This window comes from Synchiropus splendidus, chromosome 1 (genome assembly GCF_027744825.2).
Source record: "Synchiropus splendidus isolate RoL2022-P1 chromosome 1, RoL_Sspl_1.0, whole genome shotgun sequence".
Taxonomy (NCBI): Eukaryota; Metazoa; Chordata; class Actinopteri; order Syngnathiformes; family Callionymidae; genus Synchiropus; species Synchiropus splendidus.
This window is the reverse complement of record NC_071334.1, coordinates 12,715,967-12,732,213: the sequence shown is the minus strand read 5'-3', so window position 1 is coordinate 12,732,213 and position 16,247 is coordinate 12,715,967. Positions and strand designations below refer to the sequence as shown.

Here is a 16,247-nt window from a genome sequence, read left to right as displayed (position 1 = left end):
AGTCATACAATGTTGGTAGCACAGCAGAGTGAGAAACCTGTTGTTTTGAAATCTAAACTTAAGTTGCAAATGTTCTCAAATCCTGGTGTTGTTTAAATGTTTTAGAAATGGGCCATAATCCACAATTTTCCAATTATGTCTCTCGTACAGGAGCAGAATAGTGACGGCACGATCCATTATGTTCACCTCCCAACTCTGACCAAGGAACAGCAGGTGCAGCGGCTGGCAGCGAGGGGCTTCCTCCCTCCTCCGCAAGATGACTTTGCAGACCTTTGCAACCTCCCCGTCCTCAATGAGGACAGCATACTCAGCAATCTGCGCACTCGCTTCTACAAGAAGAAAATCTACACGTATGCCGGAAGCATACTCATTGCTGTTAACCCCTTTAAGTTTTTGCCCATCTACAACCCAAAGTATGTCAAGATGTACGAGAACCACCAGCTGGGCAAACTGGAGCCCCATATCTTTGCAATCGCAGATGTAGCCTACTATGCCATGCTCAGGAAAAAGGTCAACCAGTGCATTGTCATCTCTGGAGAGAGTGGCTCGGGGAAGACGCAGAGCACCAACTTTCTCATCCACTGTTTGACTGCACTCAGCCAGAAAGGCTATGCCAGCGGTGTGGAGAGGACCATACTTGGGGCAGGACCAGTTTTGGAGGTAAGACTTGTATCCATTGGTCCTCTATTTAATGAGATTACATTTTTCCAACGTAGTTAAAAGCAGTCTCCTGAAGACTGAGTTCTCCATGTATTAATGTCGCTTTAGATTCTCCCAGAGTGCTCCACTCTGGTATTTTTAAATCCTTTTGAAGTGTGTTCCATGATGAATCATTCCAAATCATCATGTTCCAAATCAACTGTGGCGAAAGTTGCAGCTGAGTCATAATCGTTCTATTGTGTTCTGCTTCAGTGACAAAGGTCAAACTTGTTCATGGATCCTTTCACTTTTTGACTTTCATGTGTGACGTTTTTATGAAACTAATTTCAATTAAGTGGCGACACTCTGTAGTTCTAACTGACAAGAGGTTTTCTAATTTAGGACACTGTGTTGTGTTCCTCACATCAGAGACAGAAGCACATCTGTTCAAGAAGCTCTCAGAAGTCTTGGCTTTCGGGTTAACAAAATCTGAACAGTTATGTTTGTAATGGCGTTTTTCATAGAAACATGAAGAGCCTTTTAGAAACCCATTGCCCTCTTTTGCTTTCTTTTCATTATAGTCTGCATTGTCATTGCGGTATGTTTGTGTTTGTAAAACTCGTAAAACTTGTAAAAAGCTTTTTTTTTAAAGGTCACTTCATGGGTATATGGATTTTTAAACTATACCAGACAAAGTCTAGGAAAGAAAGCTGATGTCATATTTGGCTATAACAGTCATCAGTCTTGTGTGTGGGCTGACCCAGCAGTCTGACTGTGTCACACAACTCGCTGGCTGTTCCAAGAAAAGAACTGGATCTTTCATTGTTAACCGTGTAATGGCCTGTGATTTGTTTTTGCCTGAATGTATGAATATTTCAAATGCCATCATTGTCGTCGCAAATTGTTCGTGGGATTACGTGGCTCGGAAAAATGTTTATTTCTTTTTTGTTTATTTTTGCTGCCCTGTAATAAACGTGGGTCTCCCCCCCCACTTTCACATATGGAAGACTTTACCTCTGGTCAGCCCTGAAGCAGGGTTATTATTGTCAAGTCATTTTCATTATTTACATCCCTGCCACTCTAAGTCTCTCTAATAAGCAAGAGTTCTTTGAAAGTATTGTTTCCTTGTGTGCCCTGTGCGCTGTAGACCTCCATTACTTTTATGTGACCTGTAAATGTATACCTTTAACACTATTACAGTGTGGCTGCGTGGTGGAAAAGGTTACAGACTAGTTTGTTACCCTGGGTCAAGTAAGGGTTTGTTTTCAAGGTGAGTCTAATCTGGATGCCTGTTTCAAATTTATGGTTTTACTTTGAATGCTGATGGTATTTGAGACTAATAACCTCACTATTGAAGTGAAATTAGATATAGACAAAAGTTTAGGTTCCGTACTGTGACCAAAACTTAGAAAAGAGGGTTGAATTCCACAGTGGAATAGTTTTATGGCTCCCAAAAAAGAAGACACAGGTGGTCTGTCGTACTCACTTTTCATTTCAGAAAGATTGCTGGGTCAGTTCACTTTTAGACATGGTCAAAATGTATGTTATGGAATTTGGTTTTTTTTACATCCGCTTTTAACTACAAGACAAAAGGCTGGGCATAAGCAAGCTGAAGGGAATGGGGAAACCAAGTGGAAAAGTAAAAAGTAGACATTAAATATTGACCCTTTTGTGTTGCAGTTGCTCCTTTCATGGGTATCTATTTGTTTCATGGCTTTGGTTCACAGTTTAATGGCTAATAATAGACGTTGAGCTTTTAAAAAGCCATATGTGGAATGTGGTTTATCCAGAGTGCAAGGTTGTGTTGAGAGTTCTCTGAACTGTGAAAGCTGGGTCAAGCATATACAGTTATAGAGTTTACAACCTACATTTGGTTTGAGCATTATGGCCACAAAACACTGGCAGGTACATTAACTCTAGCATAGTCTGTCTATCTCCTGTCATGTCTCCTGTCTTGCAAGACCCTCATACTGAATGCTCATCGTGGCGTTCAGCAGCTTGAGGAATATTTTGCTCCCTTGATGTCTGTCAGCCTGTCACAGTCTGATGAAAAGGCAGGGGGTGTGCAGGTTGAATAGATGGAAAGACTTCCCCTTCATCAGCAGACTTCTGGTCTCTTTGGCAACCGTGGCTCCTCGCCTGTTGACTCCCTGAAGAGAGAGTGTGCCTTTCACTTCTGTCTGGAGCTGTGGTTGCTACAAGAGACACGGAGGCTGGTCTGGCCTTTCTGTTGGAGACATTTGAGCAAATGTTCATAATGAATTTGAATCAGATTAATAAAAGCAAGAACAGCTATTCATATGTTTGAGTCTGGTTTTCATACAGTGGCTTTGAGGCATTGTGGGGAGGAGAGTTCAAAAAGTTGGGTGAAATAAGTTACTTCAGTGCCTTTCATGGCAACACCAGCCTGTCACCTTCTGCGCTCTTTGGTTCGCTGCATCTGTGTGTCACTCATTAAGGATGAGGATCAGCCTTTGATTCCTACTGGAATCATGAGCATTGTTGTTCTGGAACTAGGCCAGATTTTGGAACTCTTCAGTCTGCTCGAGGTCACTTCAGGAACCTTCGGCCACAGTCAAAGTATGCTTATGAGTCAGCCCCTTCAATTTCAGATGAATATAAAAACAAGGAACAGAACACTGCCTATCAAGAAGTGATAAACATGAAACAATGAATCAGAAGGGAAAGCTTTTGACATTTCCAGAATGTGGGACAATAAAAACACTGAAGTTTTAGAGAAGTAAATCTCTCTCCATTCAGCCGCGGTCCATCTTTTCATATGTCCGGCCGTAATGCGGGACTTGAGTTCTGGCGAGCAACGGGCTTCTTTTTATTCTTTGCATTTTTCTGTGAAAAAACTTGCAGATTTTCGTACCCTCTCTCAATGTTCAAATCTTATCTGTTATCCAACTTTTTCTGAAAGCGCTCATATAAGCCTTGGAGGTGTGCCACTCTTGTTTACATATACCTGAAATCCTGATAGCCTCTCAAGTCTTTGAAAATACTTGTGGATGTCATTTGCTTTAGAGTCCTTTTTCCCCCCCTGCTGCCTGCTCAGGTTACAGTTGTGGAAAATCCAAACGGCTTGTGCGTTTTCACTGTTTAACCTGAAGCTATTTGGAGGTGGTTCTCCAGACCTGCTTCCCATTTAAAGAAGATGAGCTCATCATGTTTGTCAAAAGGGTGTCGTTGACTTAAACTAGTATTACAGTCGGAAAAATAGGACTTTTCACTGTGTGCCTCTTTTCTAATAAAAAAAAGTCGCCCTGTAAAAAGGTCCTTCTGTTGTGAAACACACTTAGTTGAACTTGCCAGACAGAACCTTTGCTTTATTTACAAACTGGTCCAACTGGTTTTAACGTCCCTTGTCGACTTTTTTTTTTTTTTTTTTTTTTTAAACCTCCAAGCACATTCTCACAGTCACTGCCATATTGAGATATAATGTCAGTAGCTGTTTTTTGTTTTGTTTTGTTTTGTTTTGAGGACACGGCTAAACATGAATGCAGCAAATCTGATATGCTTGTGGACACATCATGTTTCTGTGTCCTAAATAATGAAAAGTTGAAGTGTTTTGGGGTTATGTATTTTGTCCGTATTAAAAAGCTCATTTTGTAAAGTTTTATTCATGTTCTACAGTATTCTATGTTCTATAACATGGTAGTTCTGTGTTATGTTTTTTAAATGCTCACTTTGTTTCTGCTGAGATCAATGACATTTGAACAGTCGTTTCTTTTGCCCCCAAATGAGGAAAAAAAGCTTGTCCAGCTTAAAGTTCAGGCAGCTTAGGAGATCGCGTGCAGGGGGAAGTGGCAGCATGGATCAGGGATTTCTTGCTTAAATCACTGGATTATTGCTCAGCCATGAGCTGTCACATTAATTAAATATTAAATGGTCTCATTATCTCCAGCCGTACATGTGGACTTCATGTGTTCTATTCGTGTTGACTCACATGTGACTGATAAATAGGCCCTACAGTAATATGATTCTGTCGTTGTCATTTCTGTGAGGTTTGAATGTAGCACAGACTCCAGTCCAGCATGGTTCAGTGGTGGCAGTTTTTGTGTATTAGTGGTGTATCTCAATGTTTGATAGACATTTAAACTTCAGAAATTATTTAATGTATTGTAATCTTTATTGATAGTCCCATTCATCGTTACAGTCATACATGCATTACAACTACTTAACAGTCTTTAAATAACAAGTCATTGTATTTTTGAGTGGCATGTATATTGCTTTCATCTTCAGAAACTGATATTAAACACTTAAGTCCTAATTTATTTTTTTACACCCAAAAGCATCAATATTAGACAGGAAGTTTCTTTTATCCGGAACCCTGTTCTACAGGAAGGCGCTACGACATGGGAGGCACAAGCAGTACTATGGTGGGTGTGTCTAGGTCTGAATTCTTTATTGTATCGTTCAGGAAGTGTGGAGGAGAAGCTGGCCACTCTCTGCACGCGTCTATTGTTCATCTCTCTGCCATATGTGGTACGACCATTTTTTTGGCTGCTATATTTGGTCCTATTAGGAGTATAAAACTGCTGGCATTGATGAGTCTACAGTCCGCAGTCTGCGCATGTGGATTTTATAAAACATGTCCTTTTCGCTGTTACATCAAGCATGTTTTTACATACATAATAAATACCACATGCTTGTACCAGTCTGTGCCTGGCCACTATGGTCACCATGGCACTGATACCACACCACATGCTGAGGACTGATGTGGTGCTCATCTAGACAAGGGTGGAGCTGCACAGAATGCCTCCAATTTGGTAAAACACCAGACCACAAGTGGTGCAAAAGTGATGCTTTTAAGTATCATCTAAACTATTCCTACTTATCTGATGTCGTCTAGCAAGCACAACTTTGAAAACTAGCGGTTGTACAATTTTTTTTGGGGTCTAAAAATGCCTATTTTCAAAATGACTGTACTAAGCTATTAAGTTAATCTTAAAACAGTGTGATGTTCATAATTGGTATTCATTTCGTTGTAGCTTAGTACCGCTCATAGCTATTTGCTGTGCAAGTTATTTCTTAAATACTTTGATGTACAGTCGACAAGGAAAGGGTTACTAAATCTGGAACCAAAGCAAAAAATACAGTCCAACATGATTAGCATTTATTGACTTCTCAGGAGCCTTCCAACAAATTTGATTCACATGACATTAAATATTGTAAGAGTGGAAACTGTTATAGTGCATTATGGTTGTTGCCGGTTGTGTCAGGCATAATGACGTTATAGTGCTGCCATCTCGTGATGTGACCCCCACCTTTGCTCTTGTTCTATGTAACTGATGACACAAACTTGCACTTTTCTTTGTACTTGGTTATTTTTTTTTAATGCTAATGTGTTGCATATACTGTATATATATATGTCAGTATTTTAGGCATGCAACTGGGAGGGGTGTGGCAGTTGTTGTGGGTGCTGTCTGCTCATAAAGGTTTTTTTTATCTTTATTTAAATTTTGTTTAAATACACAAAACAAGGCAGAAAAGGTCCAATTACTCCAAGACTTTTTAAAAATGTTGATTGATTATTATTTGAAACATGGAATGTTTTTCAATATCTTCAATCACTTTCTGGAGTCTTTCAACTTCTTTTGTTGTTTTGCTCTGACTTCATGAGGGCCACATAGATACAGGCAATGGGCCGCATCTGGCTCCCAGGCCCCATTTTGCCCACCTCTGAATTAGATATTGTTGTATTCAGTTATCACCATCATGTGATTTTACCACCATATAGCATGCTCTGAATTAGTGTTGGCTCTAAAATTGCACTCCAGACATACGTTACATACAATGCATTACTTCGACAACCATATCAACTTCACTCGGGCCAGAAATATGCTGATGTATGTTGAGGACTGATGAGTGGTTGCTGGAGCGTCTGCTGCCGCTCTTTGCAAATGTGGGAAATATCTCTGTGGTTGCTGGACTATGTTGAGTCCTCCTGTGAGTCTATCCACTGCACGGAGATGTGAGTGGCAGGCTCTTGGCATAGCTAATGGAAAAGTTTAACAGAAGATCTTTTGCTCAGCTACAAACCGGACCACTGTGTCCCAATGTGTCATTGGTGTCCAAGATCCACTTTCCTGGCTGAAGAAAATTTAGCTTTTTGACCTGCTTATGGTGGGTTAGGGGTGGTGTTCCATTATGCTCCTGCAGAATAAGTAACTTAAAAGTGTGACAATACATCTGAGAACTCTCAAACTCCTGCTCCTGCTCTTGCTCAATCTAGCAAAACAAAGGTTGAAATGTTGGGTCTCAGTTACTACTAGTTTCATTCGTATTAGAAAACTGAAACCACATTAATGAACCAAAGTAATGATGACAAAATATTGCTCATAATCCATGTTTGATATTAAGAAGGTGACGTTTGTGGTCATGGGTAGGTACACCTGGTGGTGCTCTAGCACCTGCCTTTTTCCCTTTAACCATCAAAATTACACCCAATGGGTTTCAGTATCTGACAGGGCAGTTGTTTTGAGTTCTTGTCAGAACCCTAACCTGCACCGCGGCGCTCATAAGCCCCGCCACTGCCCCGCCCACTTCCCTTCATACTCCATAGAGCAACAGTCAAACGGCTGTTTGGACCTGCTGCATCTGAATGGTAAACACGGTGTGTGTGTGTGTGCTATCCTCTTCATCCAGAATATTCTTGTCAGATATATTATTTGGTTGTTCAAAAGCACAACAGTTGGCCTTGTTAATAGTTTGATATTTGGAATAAACTCATGGTGAAATGCATTTTAAAAATATATTTAAAAAAAACAATTGACACGTTGAAGTTGATTATTTCAGTGAACTACTTTTGTATAAATAAAAGTTTCTTATTATCTTATTTTTGTTCTATTATTATAATTAGTAGTCATACTAATAGTAGTTCTACTGGTGGTAGTAATCATTTTTGCGATGGGTGCCTTTTTTTTCTGGCTTGAGCAACAGCCTGACGGTGGTGATGTCTTCAAAATGTACAAGTCATGTTAAATGGAAGATTGTCAAAAAATCCACTATAGAAAACATAATGTTGTGACTTTACGATTTGTTGACTTTACGGTCCGTGCCGTGATGCTACGGCAGTAATCTGTTTTGTTCAAGTGACCTCTTGACAAACTTGACTTTACTTAAACTTGACTTTACATGACTTGGAGACAGTTTGGTTGCAACTGTTTGCCAGTTAGTTAGTATGAGTTTGGGGCGTCAACTTCTAATATTGGCTTTGTTAGAATGGAAATATATTGGAGGGTTCTTTAAAGAGAGGCCAACTAACAATGGAAACTGTGTATCAGGGAAAAGAACCTCATGATATACTCACTGGATATGTGTGCTCTCAGTCCACGCACATGTCTGCACTTCCTCCGCCACTCTACACCGAGCTCCAGCCCCTATTTCATAAGATTTGAGATCACGTACATGCAGATTGTTCTGGCGAGTTGCGTGTCATGAACTTCCTCATACCTGCTAAGTCTTTCCACCAATCAGATTGGTTTCTGGAGGGCAAGTTGGAATTGCGGGTGATGCTGTGACATGTTTAGCATTCTCACCATCGTGTCACAGCCTGGGCTCCGGCACAAAATTCTCAGGGTTTCGCGGATTTGTCTGAAAGGTTTTTTGGATTAAAGCAAAGGCCTCACAAGCTGGAGTACATGTGCTGCCAGCTCACAGCAAACATCTGAGACAGAAACCCTCCAGTCAGAGCTCCGTATTTACCACAGACATTTTTAGATCAACACAAAAACAACTCAATGAGAAAGGTTTAAATTTTCGGTGATGCTGTCCAACTCTCAAGTTATTCTAACTCCAGCCAGAACGGACCTCTTTTCTGAAGAATGAATGGAGATTTGACGGTTGGGAAAAAGAGAGGGGAAGAAAGATGTTGTGGTGAAGGTTATGTAGACGTAAACAAGGATAGGTTAAAGAAGTGTCTGCATTTTCAACTCACTGATCTAATTTTATTCTAGAGATAATAATGCAACAGGTAAAGCCTCAAAATAAGTTCCGTAGTGTTCACCAGATAATATTTGGGCATGAGAATATGTGTGATGTTTTGAAAAAAAAGTAGGTCAAGTAATAAGACAAATCAAGGATAAAAACAGTTGGAATTTTCATAGAGAAATTTGTAATTTAATTTAGTATTGCATTTGTTATATTATTTTATTCATATTACATGCATACTACATTTTGTATTTTGTATTTACATGCGATATAATATAAAAAATGTCAAAAGACGTGTACATTTCATTGAAATTTTTAAATAGTATTTCGATTTAAAAAGTTTAACTGCACTTCATAACACGCAACTATTTTAAACTATTTTCATAGTTTTACTTTGATCGCAAAAATGCCATGTAGACATGCAGCAGTGTAGGAATACTTAGTGCAATTTAGTATCCACATGTCCTAAATTCTGTGCAGGATGGCTTGTACAACAGTAGCATCATCCTGGCTCTCACCTCTGATTTGGCATCTTGTTGCCTTGACATTTTTCTTGAGCATCTTGTACATCAAATTTATTCATGTATTAAACCGATCTGCTGGAATCTTGAACTAGTTATGCATTTTGAAATCTGATGGAGTGATTTGCTAGAGTATGTTGTAGAGATTGAGTGTCATTTTTGTATGCTCCAAAATAATCACAGTCTCCCAGTTCCTCTTCAACTTCTTTGTAAGAGACAATGTGGCTCCTATTTAACATGCACTCAGTCAACTTCCCCTGCATCGGCCTTTTGTTACATGCATCTGTAACCATGTGAGCATGTGCATCATGAAGGCTGCTTTTCTGTTGGCGTATCAATGAAGTGAACTGGGCCCCTCAGTGAAGGACTGTTGGGCTCAGTGTGCTGTTGGCGAGGGTTATGTGTTTCTGCCGGGTCTGAAACCTTCACAGTTGTTGTCCCTGTGCGGAAGAAAGTGAAAGAGATGGATAGGAGGATTTCGAGAGGAGGGCAAGAGGGGACAATGAGTTGCAGATGCTGAGATCTAAAACCACGCACATCAACACAGAACTCCTCCAGTGTGGTGTCAGCTGCTGTTTCAACACACGCGTTAACCCCTGGACCACTGACTTCAATGTGACCAGGATTTATTTTTGTTTTGGCCTTGTGGAGTTTATTGATAGATCTGCTGAATGGACTATATGCACAGCGGTGCTTCAGGGGAAAAAATAAGCTGGCTCACTGTCTTCCAGCTGGGGACGATGATGTCACATCACTTAAGTTGAAGCTTGAATTGAAGAGTTTCTTTCAACCGCCCTGCAAACATTTATATAAGCAAAAGACGATATTTATCAAGGTGGTCTATTTGCCAAGCATAGCCTGGTCTGTGGACATTGTGACTGGCCGATATGTGCAGCTTTATTACAGACTATTACACAAAGTGTTAGTAGTTAGTAGACCAGTGAGTCCCTCAATAGCTACACATTTACACCCCTTTAACTACGTGTTGATTCACAGCCCGGACACATTTCCCAAGTGGTGATGTCATCACCATTAGCCAGGAGAAACTGAGCCAGCTTACTTTTCCTCCAGCAGCACCCCTGTGCATTTGGTCCCCTGAAGGTTTCTGTTGTTGCAGTACCAGTATCAAGTCTGAAACTTTAATGTTTCCATTGGCATCTGTGAATGTTTAGAGCAATAGTCATTTACAGACTCATTCAGAGGTCACAAATGTCTGCCAAGTACCACCTAACACTGATTCGATCTTCCCCACCTGCTGTTTCTTCCAGGCTTTTGGGAACGCCAAGACAGCTCACAATAACAACTCCAGTCGCTTTGGAAAGTTCATCCAGGTGAATTATCTGGAGACAGGTGTGGTCAGGGGGTAAGTTACTGCAGATGAGCATGTGTCTATAAGGCATTCTACAATGATGACCATCAACACTGGCATCAATGACTCATGAATAAACATGTTTCATTGAGCAAAAAAAAAAAGAAAAAGAGATATTGTTCTCTTTATGTGCAAACTGTGCTGCTATTCTGATATCACCACAGCAGTACCTAACCTCCCCTCATAATCTGCTTTTTCAATGGTCATTTGTAATCGAACTATGAATTATAACTACAACTTCACCCAATATTCTTGACTTTTTAGCCTTTAAAATGTCATTGATACCATTCATACTCAAACCTTTCCCAAATCAGTCCTTTCCTGAACCACCACATCCTGATGACGTGTACCGTTTTTATATCTCACCAAACTCAGAACGGACTCCTCAGGAGACAGTTATACACATCTGAAGATAATTTGCCAGATAAAACAATACCCTGTACATGTCAACCAATCAGGACGCATGGTAAGACAAACCTGGAAGTGGGAGGACTGAATCTGTAAAGGTTAAAACTCCTTCTTGGATGCGCATTTTCCCCTGGCAAATGAATTAAAATATCTTCAGAGATGTATAATTGTCTGGCAACGAGTCCATGAAAATGGAAATGTTCCAAACATTTCTACACATATAAACACACCATAATGTGAGCTGTAATAACTAAGCGCATGTATCTCATAATTTGTCGCATTAGCAATGTTATGTGCTTCTGTCAGCTCGGCCCGCAGAACTCTTCCTCTTTTCTCTTTGGTGTTAGTGTTTGTAGACTGAAACTTTCATGCTGTTTTGCTCTTCCTTATTCTCAGCAGTCAGACTCTGGTTAAGCCGTCTGTCCAAGTCTGGTCAGTTGTGTCACTTCCTCATCTGTAAAAGGAAGCTGCTCAATGCTCTTACCATGTAACACTTGCTGTCAACAACATTTTAGCTCAGTAATAAGACTAAAAGTTAGATTGATGGCTCCTCCTAATGTGCTGCTGGAGCAACGTTGATACATGGTGACAACAAAATTTGATTTAAAACTGGTAAAAGATGCACACAGAGGGGCTGGTGAGAGCACATTAAGCACCCCAACCGAATTATCCACTAATGACACACAGTCTAATTCTGCTATATTGAATTGCTCACCCGAAGCTGAACGTCTAATCCAATCAAGAGAGGTGGTTTTATTTGCCTGATTCATTTCTGTGCCATAAACAAAATCCCCTTAACCAAGGAAATACTTTGTATTTGGACCCACAGATACCCATCTAAGCCTCTCTTGGTAGATCTGCTGCTTCTGTCATTTGTTCAAGGAGCATCCCTGCAAACACTCAAGACACAAACGCACAAGAGTAACAAAAGCCAGGCTGCTTTTGTGCTTGGCTTGATTTCCAAGTGAAGTGGCTCGCTGGCAAGAGATCTTTGGGGGAGCAGAACAAAACACACACTTACTGTAGTGTCGTCAAACCATTCTTCAGTCCAGAGTTCAGCATAATTGGAGAATTGGAATGTGTATTGAATCACACTAAAATGTCAAGAAATGCATTATTTAAATTGTTTCAATAAAATGACAGAGCAAACATTGAAAGCATCTCCAGAGGTATGCTGTTTCTGCAGCGTGGCAGTCCTTAATAGAGATATAAAGATATAAAGAGAAGTAGAGTGCAGTTCAAAAGACCAAATCAAGAATTCATTGGATTATATTAAAGATTTAACGCTAAGCTAGAGAGACTGAATCTAGCTAGACACAACCTTTCTGATGACAACACAAAGGAACATGAAGAAGAATTGCATTTATTTTGGGGTTGTAAAAACATCCTTTTTTGTCCGGACGTGAAAGCCCTGCTTGTTATTAAATGAGAGTGGGATCGACTGACCTAATGTGATTTTTGGATGTGGCAAGGAATCCATTTGTGCTCTTTGGAAATCATTATATAGATCCAGAAATAGACGAACTGAACACCCCCTGTCAAAGCAAACCAACTGTTACTGGTTTTAGTTCAGTCTCACTGAGTGTGCCGTCGGCATACATCAGAGGAGCAGCAGTTTCTCATATTTGGTCTGCACTTAAGTGCATCAGTGGTTCAGCAAGTTTAACAGATGGGATTCGACAATGTCTCTCTCTGCATGAGTCTATTCTTAGTGTGTCACAAGATCAGTGTCTCTGCCTGACCATTGAAGCCGTAAAGTCTGATTTTGGATGCCTTTTATTGCACTTAACGTTGTGTTTCCAAAAGAACATGTTTTAGAACCTGCAATTAAAAGAGTGCACATCTGTTGTGCTAGTTGCTGCATTGTGTTTTGTTCACACTTTCATTGTTGCAGCTGCCAGTCCCTCTTCCTATTATTGCCAGTCTTTTTTAATTGTATTGCACATGCTACGCTTTGCTAACTGTGAGTGCTCAGAACTAATTGTGTTCTATTTTTGGTCTGTCTTTTTCAGCGCTGTTGTGGAGAAATATCTCCTGGAGAAGTCTCGATTGGTCTCCAGAGAGAAGAATGAGAGGTACGACGGCACCAAGTGTTGACCTTTCACCCCTGTAGCTCTTCAAAGAACACTTGAAAGCATCTTTAAAGAAATGTTGCATTTAGTTCTCAGATCACAAGTTCATGATAAAAAACTTAAAAAAAAACATTTGCAGCTGTAAAGATAACTGAGTCGAATATGAGCCCCCTTTTAATCACTTATGTTTACAAACCATCATGGTTAATAGAATGTTTTCAAGAGGACGGTGTAATCTACAGAAGTGCTTTCTCTTCGAAGCGATTGTTTAGTAGTGTGGAAACTCATTAGTTCTGTGTACTCTTGTGGTTTGAACACGACCTTCCTAAAGGAGATAACAGAAGTGGAAACCACATTACCTGAGCTGCAAATACCATCCAGTAATCATTAGCTTCTGTCACATGTTTACACGCGTTTGTATGTGTTGCCCCTCTATTAATCCATAAACCTTGGTTTCCACTATGAGAACTGTTAATTAAAGATGATACATTTGTGGAACAAAGTGTCCAGTTCATTAGGGGAGGCTTATTCTAGACGTGCATGTTATATGGTGACCCAGCTAATAACCTGCTATTCTCTGCAGGAACTACCACGTGTTTTACTACCTGCTGTTGGGAGCTTCGGTGGAAGAAAGGAAGGAGTTCAAGTTGCTGTCACCTGAAGACTACTTCTACCTCAAACAGGTACTTTGGTTGTTCAACACCCATAACCCCAGATTCCTGTCACCGTCCTTCTATGTTACAGAAATCGTATTTTTGTGTGACAGATGGCTTCTTTATTTTTCATTCTCTTTTTTTAAGCAAAACTTTAAGATAGAAGATGAGGAGGACCTACATCATGATTTTGAAAGACTCCAGCAGGCTATGGAGATGGTTGGCTTCCTTCCAGCTACAAAGAAACAGTGAGTGAATCGTGTGGCATAGTTCCCTCCCCCCAACACAACAGCGGACACGGATGTTGATTTTATTGGGAAGGCTCTTCTTTCTTTATACTGAGCAGCAAACTATGATAATGTGAAAACATGCTCTTCAAATTATTCCAAATGAGTGGAGGACGTGTTTACATACCAATAACAGGTGGCGCCTTTGGTCATCATATCCAGTTTTAGACATTGGTTGAAGGCTACTGCTGCCACCGGTGCAACTGAGGTTACCGGGACCTAAGAGGACAGGTGACCAGTGGTTGACAAATTTCTCTGTGTCATTTGTTATCTGAGCTTTAAACAACGTGCCAGACTCAGACACTCTCTTGTAGTTCTGACTCACCGTCACACACCCACAATTTGACCCCAAACTAAAACTGACAGAGCACTCTGTGACGTTACAAACACAACCATGTTCTACAGAGTACAAGCTCAACAATCATTGTGCCTTTTTCTTTGTGAGAAAGTTACAGCGCCACTCAAAGGACTGGCATGTGTACTACATTGTTTTCAACCTGTCAAGACTTCTGTCACACCAGTAGTGTTCTTGCACATTCTGTTGTTATCTCGCATTTTGTTATTTTGTTACTTTCATTATATTATTATTAAGTTTCAAGGCTGTTCCCCTTGACTAAGCGATTTTCTGTGGCACACCTTGGAGGTGTTTTTATGCGACTTATAGTTCTGATGATGGTTACAGGGGACGCTTGAACGGTCCACCCACCATAGCGCTTGATGATGATGGTTATGTTGGTGAAAATTTAAGTTAAATTGATATTTTTAGTCGAGACTTGATTGATCAGAGAGTTAATATCACTTTGCATTTACTTGAGCTCTCTATCTTAACTGATGTACACTGCACTGTGGGTATGTTCCTGAGGAACTCCAGTTCTTCCGCTTCTTCTCTCAGGTTTCGCAACCCGAAATGTGTTCTGCTGAACAGCAATAAAACATATTTATGAAAATATAATTACATTTTTTTAATCTAGATTTGTTTTATCTGAGATGAATAAACTCAATATTTTAGAATTTTATAGAAAAAAAATACCATTAATGATGTAGTTTAAAAATCTTTTTTTTTTTTTAACTAATTTTCTCACTAATAATTTTCACAGTGTTATTGCAGTATAATGCTGCACTTGTACATATATTTTATCATTCTCTTTTTTCCCAAGCCTTTTTATGTCAAACATTTCAGACATGAAATTACGGTAAATGGCATTGTGTAATTTTAGCGTTTTGTTTGGTCTGTTAGCACATTGATCGACTATGTTTTTGCTTCCAGGATTTTCTCTGTGCTTTCTGCCATTTTATATCTTGGCAACGTGACCTACACTACCAAGTCGTCGGGCCGAGATGAAGGGTTGGATGTGGGACCCCCAGAGGTCTTAGCTACTCTCTCAAACCTGCTAAAGGTAATGTGGAATTGTGTAGCTTTTCCTATCATGTGACCTCTGTATTAACAGTCGTGGGACCTCTCAGGTTAAAGAAGAGCTGCTGGTTGAAGCGCTGACTAAGAGGAAAACAGTGACAGTCAATGACAAGCTCATCCTGCCCTACAGCCACTCAGAGGTGGGAACTAGTGAGTTTCTCTTACGCTATGTAGCATCTCTTAAAATGTCTGGATCTTGTCTCTCAACATCAGGCAATCACAGCCAGAGACTCCATGGCCAAGTCTCTCTACAGCGCACTTTTTGACTGGATCGTTCTCCGCATCAATCATGCTCTGCTCAACAAGCGAGACATGGCAGAGTCTGTCCGAGTGAGGAGCAACCTAGCCACCCCATGAATAATGCACCTTTTACGCTAAGATGTTCTTGAATGTACTGATCAGCGCTGTCTTGATTCTATCCTCCAGTGCTTGTCCATTGGTGTCCTTGACATTTTCGGCTTTGAGGATTTCGCCACCAACAGTTTTGAACAGTTCTGCATCAACTATGCAAACGAACAGCTGCAGTATTACTTCAACCATCACATCTTCAATCTGGAACAGGTGTGTTATCTGCATGATTACATTTTTTGAAAAACGTAAAAAAACAAAAAAAAAGTTGATGCTTTGTGGGGAATTTCAATTATTCTATGGTTAGTAATATTAAAGGTCAAATTTGAGCAGAACATTCATGGTATGTTTTCTACAATCATTTGTCTTATCAAGTGCATCTGTGGAACATTCTTGTTCGGAGTGTTGTTTTGGAGCTGAAGCGATAACGACTGTAGCCATCAAATACAATGTACATTATAGGTTCTGCTTTTCTGCTTTTTTTTTTTTAATACTCATTCTTGATCTTACTTATTATTCCACGTTTTCTGTCTTCTTGTTCTTTCTTCTTTTCACTTTTCCTTTGTTTATCATCTTCATCCTTTGTGTTTCTTCTTCTTTG

The 16,247-nt window shown here is 40.1% G+C and overlaps 1 protein-coding gene across 8 annotated transcripts in view; it reads left to right on the top strand.

Annotated features, from left to right (window-relative positions):
* The window catches only part of LOC128758674 (unconventional myosin-IXb), a 49,384-nt gene that overhangs the window by 16,928 nt on the left and 16,209 nt on the right, over positions 1 to 16,247 (top strand). For 6 of the 8 annotated variants that reach the window (XR_008414535.1, XM_053864904.1, XM_053864894.1 and 3 more), the window contains exons 4-11: positions 151 to 660; positions 10,364 to 10,458; positions 12,885 to 12,947; positions 13,528 to 13,845; positions 15,152 to 15,281; positions 15,349 to 15,438; positions 15,512 to 15,628; positions 15,725 to 15,859. Coding sequence is in view for 7 of the 8 variants with exons in the window: in XM_053864904.1 (XP_053720879.1) it covers positions 151 to 660; positions 10,364 to 10,458; positions 12,885 to 12,947; positions 13,528 to 13,845; positions 15,152 to 15,281; positions 15,349 to 15,438; positions 15,512 to 15,628; positions 15,725 to 15,859 (1,458 nt within the window). In the remaining variant the exon portion in view is untranslated. The remainder of the gene's footprint in view (positions 1 to 150; positions 661 to 10,363; positions 10,459 to 12,884; positions 12,948 to 13,527; positions 13,846 to 15,151; positions 15,282 to 15,348; positions 15,439 to 15,511; positions 15,629 to 15,724; positions 15,860 to 16,247) is intronic. The other 2 variants (XM_053864913.1, XM_053864921.1) reach the window with 1 other exon arrangement.